At 40.1% G+C, this 12329-nt stretch overlaps 1 protein-coding gene across 1 annotated transcript in view; it reads right to left on the bottom strand.

Annotated features, from left to right (window-relative positions):
* Positions 1–12329, bottom strand: part of dscaml1 (Down syndrome cell adhesion molecule like 1) — a 108076-nt gene that overhangs the window by 68204 nt on the left and 27543 nt on the right. Inside the window, exon 5 of the mRNA XM_085370125.1 lies at positions 6741–6887. Coding sequence (XP_085226251.1) covers positions 6741–6887 — 147 coding nt within the window. The remainder of the gene's footprint in view (positions 1–6740; positions 6888–12329) is intronic.

Here is a 12329-nt window from a genome sequence, read left to right as displayed (position 1 = left end):
CTCATTGACACCACCCATACTCCCACCCCTGACAAACACACACAATCCTAACCAATCTTACAAGTGACATGCTTTTTTAGGCAAGTTATGCTCCCCATTAGTGATGATCTGAGGTAAAAATCTAATTGTCTGAACCTCTATCATGTATTTTTTCCCCTAATTAGCTTCTTGGGATGGAAGAGGAGGAGAAAGGCAGCAGCGATATAAAATTTAAAGCTCCGGCGTCACTACTTGAGGAAGAAGTTGTTGGCGAGATCACGGTGGGTGATGAGTAATGCTCTGACGTTGGCTCTGCAATTGGCACAATATCTGACAGCAATTCTGTCTGCTGGCATGTACCTAGTCAGTATTGTAAGGATATACGTGGAAAGATCCAGGGCACGTATCCAGTCAGTCATAAATATGCAAACCTCATGGGAGGTAGATCTGCAACAAAGCCTATATAACAAGAAACATACAGTGTAACATGAAAGGCACACCGGTCAACAGGTCACAAAAACACACACACACACACACACGGATGCATGAGAAATTCGCGTGAATGTGCTTCTGAACACCTTGTGCTTAATGAATAACTAACTAGCTGAGAGAAAAAGGGAGCCATCTTCTCTGAGTAACGCCAAATGAATTCGCCGAAGCGCTATGCAAATGTTCCCTGGGCTAACGAGACTGCCTGCATGATTGGAGTGCCATTGAAATTCTCCTCGTGCACAACCCTCTCTCACTTCCTACCTCCCTCTCTCCCTCCTTCAACCTCCCTCCATCTCTCCCGCCATTTCAATCTCTATGCAGAACATCCATGTTCCTGAGCATGTACTTTCTATCTATCTATCTATCTATCTATCTATCTATCTATCTATCTATCTATCTATCTATCTATCTATCTATCTATCTATCTATCTATCTATCTATCTATCTATCTAGCTATCTATCTATCTATCTATATCTATATCTATCTATCTGAAATCTACAAAATAGAATTTCTTTTCAATATTCAAATCATGTTATCCACAAAGACAAACACAGCGGCCCTATCAGTGCCTGGACAGCAGTGAATGCCCCTGTGTCTGACTCTCTTTCTGTCTGTCTCACTGACACAGCTAGCACACACACGCACGCACACACACATGCGCACACAAAGTCCGCTCAAACAGAGCAAGCTCAGAGTCACTCTGCACCTGTTCTCTCTGTAAAACATCCAAACACGAGTGCTGAATAAATAACCCAACCTAACATGCATCACTGCCAGAATCGGACACACACACACACACACACACACACACACATAGCCCATAAATACACATCAATAAGTAAACAGCACCCATTTCCCCTCCACAGTTACCCCCCTGCCTGCCCTCTTCCCCCACCTTTACCCTAGGTATGAATGGTAACCATTCTAAAGACAAACACACATAGATGTGCACCATGTGTGTAATGGTTAATGGTTAGATACTAACAGGAACAAGTAAAGAAAGTCTAAAGAAAAAAGAAATGGAGGGGAGAGGGGAGGTAGGGGAGCATTAAGTACTTGTCAGATGCATCTTTAATGGTAGGCCCCACTGGCTTTAAAGCCTCTGGCCTTCTCTCCCTCCCTGGGGTGCTGGGGACAGCAGGAAATCTCAGCGCACACACCTCTTTCTTTGTCCATCTGTCCAACCCCTTATATGTCCTCATACACCTACCCACCTCATTCCATCATCCCTGCATCCTATGTCCACTTTCCCATCTGCATAATTTAACATGTCATGCTTTTGTGCCACTTTGTCTCTCTCTTTTTCTGCCTATTCTGCCATTTTTCAGCCTATCTGTTGTTCACTTTCAGGCCTGATGGAGTGGAAGAAAAAAAGACGATGCTTTGTCACTTCACTATTTCCTAATAAGTGCCTCTAGAAAAGAAGGGCGGGAGAGGGATAAAGTTAAAAGTGGAAAGACAGAGGGGTGGGAAGAGTACAGGTCCTCTGCGGAGTGGCTACAAAATGGAGACTGGGACAGAAGCTACTGCAGCTGTGGTGACGCTACACTTCACAGAGAGAGAGGCAGTGTGTGTGAAAGAGAAGGGGGATTAAACAGCCTCAATCAATGCAAAAAAAACACAGATGTCACACTTTTCCACACCCTCTTCACCCTCGATGTTTACGCTTTCTGTTGTTATCTCCCGCGATATCAACTAATCAATCACTTAGTATTGTTCTGTGACTCTATTTGCTTGTTCAATCTATTACAATTTTCAAAAATATTGTAACATTGCAAGTGTCTTCTTTCTCATACGAATAAAGATTGTTCTTTAAGAAGCCATACATTGTTTAAGATAAACGAAAACAACTTAATTGTGTGTGTTAATCTCTTTATCCCTTACCCTGGTTTAATGCTGTAATATGACTCACAATGTTCTCATTAACATTTAATGAAGCATGCTACTCAGATGCCACCTGAATAGTTCATTCAACCACAGTATGTAAATGTGTAATTCAAATAAGCTGTAGTTTCTTTGGCTCTAATGAAGCAAGCACATTATATCTAAGTGTGTACAGTTTGCAGAACTGACTCAGCTGCCTCACAAAAGAAAGGAACATTAAAAAGACTACACTGACTTCATGTGTAGCTATTACATAAAATAAAGACCATTCCTGTAAATGTCTTTTGGCAAACTTTGATATTTCTATTTTAACTTCAGTATTTTAGTAAAGGAAGAGGGCAGACACACTGAAAACAGCAGAATGTGAAGAAAAATAATGATGCAAAACAAGAGGCGATCAAGTGGGCCTGATAAGCACTTGAGAGGAATAAATGTCAAGTCAAGCAGTAAGAGAACCCTAGGAGGCAGAGGTAAAACAGAAAGTGAGAAAGAGAAAAAGCAGGTCTATAAGAAACATAAAATCCTGAAGTTTGGGGTTATGTCTACATCATGGTCCAATCACAGATGCTGATGATATTGTTGAATGTGTTGCTTACTTTTGGACATTTCCTTTCCCACAAATACAATTAAACCCATGGCAATCATTTATTAAAATTAAGATTAAAATTAACATCCAAGTCTGCACATTGCATTTTTGTTTCCTTGGCCCTTTCGAGTGCTGCAACAAGTGTTATGCCCCTGACACAAGCCTGATGTAGAAATCAGGGACACATTCTGGGATTATAGGAAAACATGCACAAGTGAGAAAATACATATAGTTACAGGATGGCAGGAGAAAAACTGATCATCTTTCAAAGGAAAAGTATGATCACACCATATAAAACCCAAGCTTTTACAGTGCAAACGTGTAAAACTTTGGCATGCATTTCCAAAATACTTAAAGTAAACTGACATATGCTTGACAATTCTGCTGTACGGTTTTAGGTCAGTTATTAGCTATTCTCGATAACAATACATGCATAATATGTATCCAAGGTGTGTTTGCAACTGAACCTCTAACGACCAATCATCTTTAAGCGGGGTTTGATTGCATGCAGGTAGAGAGCAAAATTTACACAGCTTTGTTAATGTACCTGCATTCATAAACTCTGCTGGACGGATTAGGAAGTGTTGGCTCAAATATCTGCCTTCTACACTGGAAGCTCCTAGATATTGGCTGTTGTCCCTGTTAACAGAGTGGCCAACAGGTTTATTATAATAATATATATATCACACAGGCACATAGTGTCACCGACAAGTCACACACAGTGCTTCATCATCCTAATCCAGACCATGGATGATGGACTATACAGTTTGCAATGCAGGAAATAAAGAAAGAAAGATGCTACATATGCTGATATGTCCTCTGTATGTGTGTGCGTGCGTGCACATGTGTGAGTATGGTGGAGATGAACCGTGGTGATGCACTTATAAAAATCAGGCAGCGATGCATCCTCACACCTTCCTCATTCCGCCCGCCGGATCGCACCCGTTACCATGGCGACCAGATAAAACTCACAATGTTTTAAGCTCCAACTGGAGGAGGAGAGCGATACTAACAAAGTGACACGCAAACACTCACACATACACACGGATGAAGTTCCTTCGTACACATCGCTGTCAGAGCATACTCTTTCAGTTCCCTAACTGACAAGCAAACAAATGTTAATTTTCTAACCGACAGCAACACCAGCAAACCATCAATTAAAGGGAGAGGCATGGCTAGATAGAGAAGTAGCACGAGAAGGGGAGGAATATGACAAGGGAGTAAAATCCACGATAGCCAGTCAACACGCAAAGCTTCGCACTGTTTGACTGTCTGCCTGTCTATCTATCTGTCTACTCCCCCACAAATCGCTCCACGAACAGGCCTCAACGCAAACAGATTTGGCTGTCAAATAGTGACATGACACCCAGGCAGGGTCGTCTCACAGTGAGGCCAGCTGTCAGCAAACACCCTCCTGCCTCTTCATCAAAGCCCATTCAAACTTAGCTTTATTGACCAACACAGCCGTCTGTTTGACATGTATCATCCTGTCAAGCCAATACCTTGGCATACAGTGTCCCTAATAAATGGCAAACCACTAGAGCATCTCGAGCGCTATCGAAAGACTGAAAGCTGTACATGCTACCAGGAGCTGATAGATGAAGTGGATGGATAGATGGATGAGGTGTATGGTGGAGTGCAAGTGGGGTAGGTGGGGCCCGCACATGGATCCTCTGTGTCTCTGTTTGTGTGTGTGTGTGTGTGTGTGTGTGTGTGTGTGTGTGTGTGTGTGTGTGTGTGTGTGTGTGTGTGTGTGTGTGTGTGTGTGTGTGTGTGGTTATGATGCTGACACGGGCCACCAGTCTGTACCAGGGTTGAGGAGGAGGCATCAAGCCAAAGATGGACAGAAAGAAGAAGAGATGCACTGTGTCACCAATAAAACGTATTCAGACTGAGAGGAGAAGAAGTAGAGAAGAGAAGGAAGCGAAGGAAAAAGGGAAAACAAATACTCTCAAGTATTTTGAAATGCCAGCTCAGATATTTCGGGATTATATTACTTAGTAAACAATTGGAAAATCAATTAACCATTTTGTTTAAAGATGCCTTATTAGACATCTTCATATGTGCGGAAATGTAAAAGTGACCATTTATAATCATCTAAAAGAATAAGAACAAGAAAAATCCAAGAAGAACAAATATGTGATTGAAAGTTATGATGGTGATCATTGAAATAGTGACAACTGATAACCTGACTGATCATTTCACCTTAAAAATTGTGTTTCAGTTATTGAAAATGAAACAGATTATTGTAGTTCGTGCAGTGATAATTCATTCAAATGGAATCAATGGAATGTATAGTTTGTTTCTTAAAGATTATGGATAACATGAACTGGTCACAGCTGAAAGCTCAAAGAGCTGCTCATTCAAATGTGTGTGTGTGTGTGTGTGTGTGTGTGTGTGTGTGTGTGTGTGTGTGTGTGCATACTTTTGCTTGTCTATATGTGCATGCTTTACCAAAGGCGTCCATCACGCGATCAATAACATACTCCCACTGAGCTCTTGCACACAGCCATGATACAGTGGCTTTAGCAAATACACATACACACACACACACGCACACAAACACACACACAGAGCTATGAGTCAAACAGACTGGCCCGGTCTCACCACTCTCACACTGAGGGATCCGTGACAAGAGAGAGGGGAATCCACCAGCAAGCTCTATCGATCCAGACTGGAAACCCCCCTCAGGCCACACACACACACACTTACTATAGTTGTGCTGGATCAATGAGTGCTCCTGTGTGAAGGACAGAGCAATATAGAGAGGCACACAAATACACAGACACCTTTATAGACACACTCACACACAGTGTTGAGAGATGAAACAGGCAGTCTGTATCAGAGAGCAAGATAAGGGGCAGAGAACAATGCGTATCATCTGACCTAAACAGTCTCATCTGACACCCTGCAATTTGCCATTGCTCCATGGAGCAAATGTTAACACTGCAACACAAGCCTGAACACATACTGTAGATACACACGAGTGCCAATGCACAAGCGTAGCAGCACGCAGGAGGCCCATACTGATATTTTCACTCTTCAGTTAGACAGTGAATGATTTGTTTAGAGGATCAGATGAAACAGAGTGAACAACACCAGACATAAGAGAGCCCTAGAGGTGTTGCTGCTCTCTTTTAGGTGACTGTGATAACATCAAATTAGACACACACACACACCCCAGTCCACACACACCCCTCGGTCCTCCTCTTTCTCTCTCTCTCTCTCTCTCTTGCTTTCTCACTTTCTCTCTCTCACACAAACACAAATAGCACATGTCTGCTAATGTCTGATTTATCCACAGAACACAGCTCTGAACCACAGCAGTGACAGTGACTGAGCAGCCAGGAATGTGTCAGGCAAAGGCCATTTCATCAGCCTTATTTTTGAATGAATGAGGCATTCTGTCATCTTCTCTCACTGGGACCAGTACCAGCAACACAAATAAACACAAATAGATTGATTATTATTGATAAAGAGAAATCAACAATCACAAGAAAGTCCATTACGTTCTGAAAGCAAACCACATTTAAAAAAACAAACAAACAAACAAACAAAAAAACATCCCTGGATTTAAAGCTTGGACTTCATTTGCAATAACAGAGAAAATTCTTATTTCTCCACCTGCAAATATTCCATTTATGTAGTGGAATGAGATTAGATCATTTGCTTTCCATTATTAACCACAGACACAAACAGAGTGAGCATGAACTTGGAAAATGAACCTGAAGCTTTTGTCTGCAGTCTTAGTTTGGGCTTTTTGATGAATCATTGATTATGAGTGGCTGAATCTCCTACCAGGGACAATGGCGACGGTGTCTTTCTCCCAGGAAACAACGCTGACATACTCCTGGACAGCTGAGGGGATGAGGCACTTGAACACGGCAACATTACCCCGCATGGAGCGCTGGTCGGCCACACGGACTGTGTAGGGCTCCCTGAACACTGGTATGTGAAGAAAAGAGTTGATATTAGTCACTAGATGTACACTGGGTGAGAGTGACAGTGGACACTTCAGTTTAATAAACCTCAATCTGATATTAATACTGATATTTAAAAATGACAGATGAATGCTGATATCATAAATTGGGAGTCTGCACAAACTGTGATATGAGAGGTATAGTTTACTTTTATGCTTTAATTTAATCAAATCTACATCTCTCAAATAGCTTTTTATATACAATTTAGTCCACAAAGGCTGTCAACAGCCCACAAAAGTCTTTATAATGTTTAGTCAAGCAAAGTACCACAGGAGGGCTACCATACAGCCAAATCATAAAAAGATTGGGATACTCTATAATAGAGTTCAGACACGTAAAGGCAATATGTAATTACAATGTAAGAACACAAGGTAAAGATAATCTGATAATAATCTGTTACATTTTCATTGAAAACATTTATTCTTCCTTTTAAATTAAGGAACTAAATTCATAAAATTAAATATATTTGTAATATCATTTGTTGTGTTTCTCTTTACTGTCTACCGTACATACTGGTAGTTAGTGTAACATGTTACACAGTAACGTGCTACTGTAATCACATTACACTTTTCAATAACATGTTACTGTATTGCATTAAATTCAGTAATTACATTACATTTGCAATTATGTTGTTATAAAGGTTCTTTCAGTTCTCTACAGGATGCATCAACAGAAACAATAAAAACACCAAACAGGACTTTTTCTTCCTGCACTTGTACTGAAATCCAGAGTAACCATAGTTGTTGTTTTTTTAATTTCCTAATTAGTTTTTTATTTTTATTTTCATTTTTATTTTCATTTTTAATTCCATTTAATTTCATTCAAAGTAATTTTTTAAAATATGTTTAGCCCTATGACAGCTGGGATAGGCTCCGGCAGCCCCCGCGACCCTGAAAAGGATAAGTGGAAGCAAATGGATGGATGGATGTTTAGTTTAATTTAGTTTAGTCTCTTTAATTATTATCTTATAAAGGGCTTATGTCAGAGGTAAGATTTAGGAAAATAAGTATCAATATTAAAATAAAAACACTTAAGTTTTTGAAAGCATTACCTCGTAATCTTGTAAACATCCAGAGTTTCAATAAACACATCCATCAATGTCTCATTGGGAATGTTGTAATAATATTTTTTTTAGCAGACTAACAGATACTAAAACTCACTTCTATTTTGGTTTTCCAAATTCACAATATAATTTCAGTTAATTTGCATTTGTCTTCAAAAGTCTAGTTTTTACTTTTATTTTAGTTAACTGCAATGTTTCTCACATCTAATTGGAGTATCGGAATTTCAGGAGTGGGACCTCTAAACACGCTCCTTCCGGTTGTCATCTAGGTTCCCCCAGTTCTACAAGCTGTTTATTCTCGTTTACGTGCCCCACCCTCCCTCTTTGTTTTCAATTCTTTAACTTCTTCACTTCTATTTAGTGCACGGGGATCTGCCAGGCCCGGGAGCCATCGCCAGTCAAGGCCTTCCCCAAACCGCAGCTCAATTCATGTCCAAGCATTCACCTTTACCTACTAAAACGCTGCCAAACCTAAAATGAGGACGTTGGCCCAGCTGGTGAATTTTAGTTTTTAGGAAAAGGGTGGCAAAGTCTACATCTTTAGAAGTAGAGATTCAGGCATTGCGTTGGTTTTTATTGCCCAAAAAATAAGAATGTAGTAGTAAAAGTACAAACTACATCCAGGAGTCTGTATTTTTACCTGTTCATGTTCCTGCAGGAGAATTGCTGTGATGAACATGGGGACGTCGCTTTCAGATGGTTTTCAACTTTGAATGTAAACACTAAAAGTAAGATTGTATGATTGTCCTTACTAGGATATTGTTTTGCCTCAGTTTATAGAACTGTAGGTAATTATGCGCGACAAATAATATAACAAATTACTTATTTTGGAGATTAATTAAGGTAATGAATACATTTTAAGAAAAGTAACAAGGAATGTGGAACACTGAGCTAACAATGCTGGTGGTGAATACTTTTAGGTATTGGAAATTACAACCTAAAATATATCTTAAATGTGTGGAAATTCTTTATTATAATATTCTTTATTCTCTATTATTCTTTATAGTTGCTCTCTATAGAATCAGAATTCATTAACTGAACTTAAAGGATCATTTTTTTAGTCATTATTATCAAGAATTGGCATTCGGATATAGTGATAGTCCTGATTTTAAGCAGTGGTATAAAAAATAGTAATACATCTAAAACAAACAACAACGAAAAAACACAAATATTTTTTTCAAATACTTTTTTCACATGTTGACAATTCACAGCTGACATCTGTCCTGTTCGACAAATACTTAAAGCAGGGTGAGTAAATAACCTTGTCTGGTGCTCTGTTCAGCCACATTAAGCATGTTTTTCACTGTTCAGCCACAGCTTTAAAAATCACGGGGCGATTGTAAGGAGGACCGACTCGGAGCTGTGTTGAAGGGGATACGTAGCGAGTTGCTGCTGGCCTTTTAAAGAACAACGCCACAGATGCTATGAGACGGCAAAGAGTGGAGGGTTGCACAGAGCCGATGGAACTGTCACATGCAGGCGCCAGGGCATCAAAAACACACCCTCTGCACATGGCATGCAGAGCACTAAACTGTGAATCTGTGCCAGTGTACAGAAAGGATGGTGGCGATTAAGACAGGCTTAATGATGAAAACACTAGCCTGTAGCAATAGCCTGATTGGTGAAAAATGTGAAATGCTGAATCAGAGCATAAATTTTCATTAAATAAATTAAGTGAAATTAAATTAATGGATTATTCTGGTAAGAAGGACAGACAGGTAGTTCAAGGACATGCTAGCTCGAGCGAATAAACAGAGCTGTTTTATAAACTGAACTGTGTGGCCTTGGCTGCTATCTTCATCTCATTTGTTTAAAGGTATGTTGCCAGATTTTTCAACACAGACAATTCACATTGGACACAATTTGACTTGAATAAGACGAACAGAAAAACAAAGTTACAGAAGTCAGAAAGGGTCTCAGAAAGGCTGATATTAGGGAGTGTTTCCAGCAATCTATCAATGCGGGCTCTCTTTAGAAATGAGGGCAGTAATGACTTAACAATGTAAAACACACATACACACAACAGAGGGAGTGGCCCTGCACTCCTATGTGTTCGCTCTCCCCCAGCTCTCCAGTGATATAATTAACGCCTAGCCTGAAGGCCAGTTTCCTTGGTCATTAATAATGCTTTATGCCAGCCGCCACTGTCACTGGAACTCATTGGAACCAAAGCCAGTGTCCTTGTCCAAACGGTGGGGAGTCTTTCACCTTAAAGTTCGATGTTTAATTTCCTGATTCTTTGTCTCACCATGTCTATTTCTTTCACACTAGCCTACTTTATCCATGTTCATCTAATCCTTGGGCCTTGTTAAGGAGTTAAGACTGGGGCAGACTGTGTCAACACCATGGAAATGTCACTTTTTGACATATATATGATCCTGCCAAAAACAGATGATGCATATTGGCTATTGAGCCTTGACACTGACAATTATGGCACTACCATGCCACTTTGGACCTTAATTATGCCTGGTTATTGTTTCTCACTTGGTCACCTAACTCACGGGCGGCTAATGTGAATTGAAGCTTAATTTGTAAATAAATCAAAACTAAAACACAATTAATTCCAATCAGGTCCTAATCTCAGTTTTTCATTTAAACAGCCCTTGCTTTTCACTGAAGCCATCTACCTCAGATCGATACCCTGGATCGACAGAGTGGCCTCGGCTGTTGTGGCCGAGCCAATTCTTTCAATCATTTATTTACTCTCTGACTGACCCTGCTGCCTCTCGTCAATAGCAAGTAAAATCCCCAATGCCCACTGAGCCTCTCATAGAGTGTTTAAAATCGGCTTGGCAGATTGTAAATGTTTGGCGTGATGATGACAGTGGTCACATTTTAATACAGCAGAGGTGCTAAACCAGTCAAGGTCACCTCGGGTTTGTACTTCCTGTCAGTGATCCCACCTTGCCCTACACTTGATTCCTTTTAAGAAAGTGTTGTTTAACCACTCGTTACCCCATTAAAATCTGTCAATCAAGCCATGTATGGCGACATGCCCTTGGACCCATCTATGTAACCGACCCCACTAAGAGGCAGCTGTTGTGATAGCATTGTCATTTATCACACGTTTCTCTTAGAAAATATGAAAGACAGAGAGGAAAAAAACCATTACATATTCATCCTCTTAAGCCTTGTGACATGATGCAAATGGTACCCCAACTGATTTGTGTGTAAATTGCACTCCCCCTCATCGCATGCGCAGCAGAATCATTAGGATGTTACTGATGCCTGACTATATGCAGCCTGGTTGCCTAGATACAAGTTAAAACATGGGTCTGGGCGACTGGGCGCACTGGGAGGCAAGTCCTGTATCACTGTCGCTTCAATAATTAACGACGGAGAAACCAAATACTGCATTTACTTATTCATAAAGCGAGCATTAAAAACACAGCAAAGGGAAAGGATAGAAACGGGGAAGTATAATGAAATACAAGAGAAATGAATGGATGTGGGTTGCATTATTGAATTGAAAAGGATGAAAAAAAGCAGTCTATCAGGTTCAGGTTCAGACAGATATGAGGAGGGCAGATAGAAGAAATCGATCTAAACACCTGCTGCCTTGGCCCTGTCCTACGTAGGTTTGTGTGTTTTAGGTGGAACAAAGGGGAGATAGGGTGGGGCTCACCGAACAGGTCTACCCAAATCATTATACCAAGTTTTTGTAAAGATGTGTTATGTGAGCAAAAAACAAAACTCTCAGATGTTTTTTTGCAATTTTGTTTTAAATTTCTATCCTTCAAATGTCCTTTGGGTCTTTTGTTTATTAACAGACAGAGAAAAATGCTAAATTTGCTTTATGAGAAAGTCCCTTGATATTTTTAAGTTTTGAACTGAAGCTAAGGTAATGCTAGGCGGATAGACAGATAGATATACAGTACAGTCATGAAAAAAGGTTTTCTTTTTTGGTCAGAGTTGAATTCAACAAATTATACCATTTATAATATAATATTGAAATTTTTGTTTAGTTAACTGGTGATTCTAAATTGGTTGTCAGTGTGGATGTGCATCTCTCTGTCTTGGGTAGGGTGTACCCTGCATCTCCCCCTACGACCGCTGGGTTAAGCGCCTAACCCTCCAGTAAGTACAGATCAAACTGAAGATGAAACTCAAGTTGCCATGCACACTCCAGTTTAAACATACGTATATCAATAGCCTTTCAGTTGCCTCTGGATATGAGAATGTATCAAACTGTTTTACCAAAAATAGTTGCGTGCAATAGACTGGCGTTACACTCGAGTGAAAAATGCACAGAGAAAACTAGATTTTTCAAAATGAGATACCCAAACAAAAACATATACAGGAAAACAAGCAGCCCACATACTGATTTTCATAAATGTAGAGCTA

The sequence above is a fragment of the Diplotaxodon limnothrissa genome, linkage group LG14 (genome assembly GCF_057381915.1).
Source record: "Diplotaxodon limnothrissa isolate DT_005_m linkage group LG14, D_limnothrissa_male_GT1.1, whole genome shotgun sequence".
Taxonomy (NCBI): domain Eukaryota; kingdom Metazoa; phylum Chordata; class Actinopteri; order Cichliformes; family Cichlidae; genus Diplotaxodon; species Diplotaxodon limnothrissa.
Note: the sequence above shows the minus strand (reverse complement) of the source record. Positions and strands in the feature narration are given on the sequence as shown.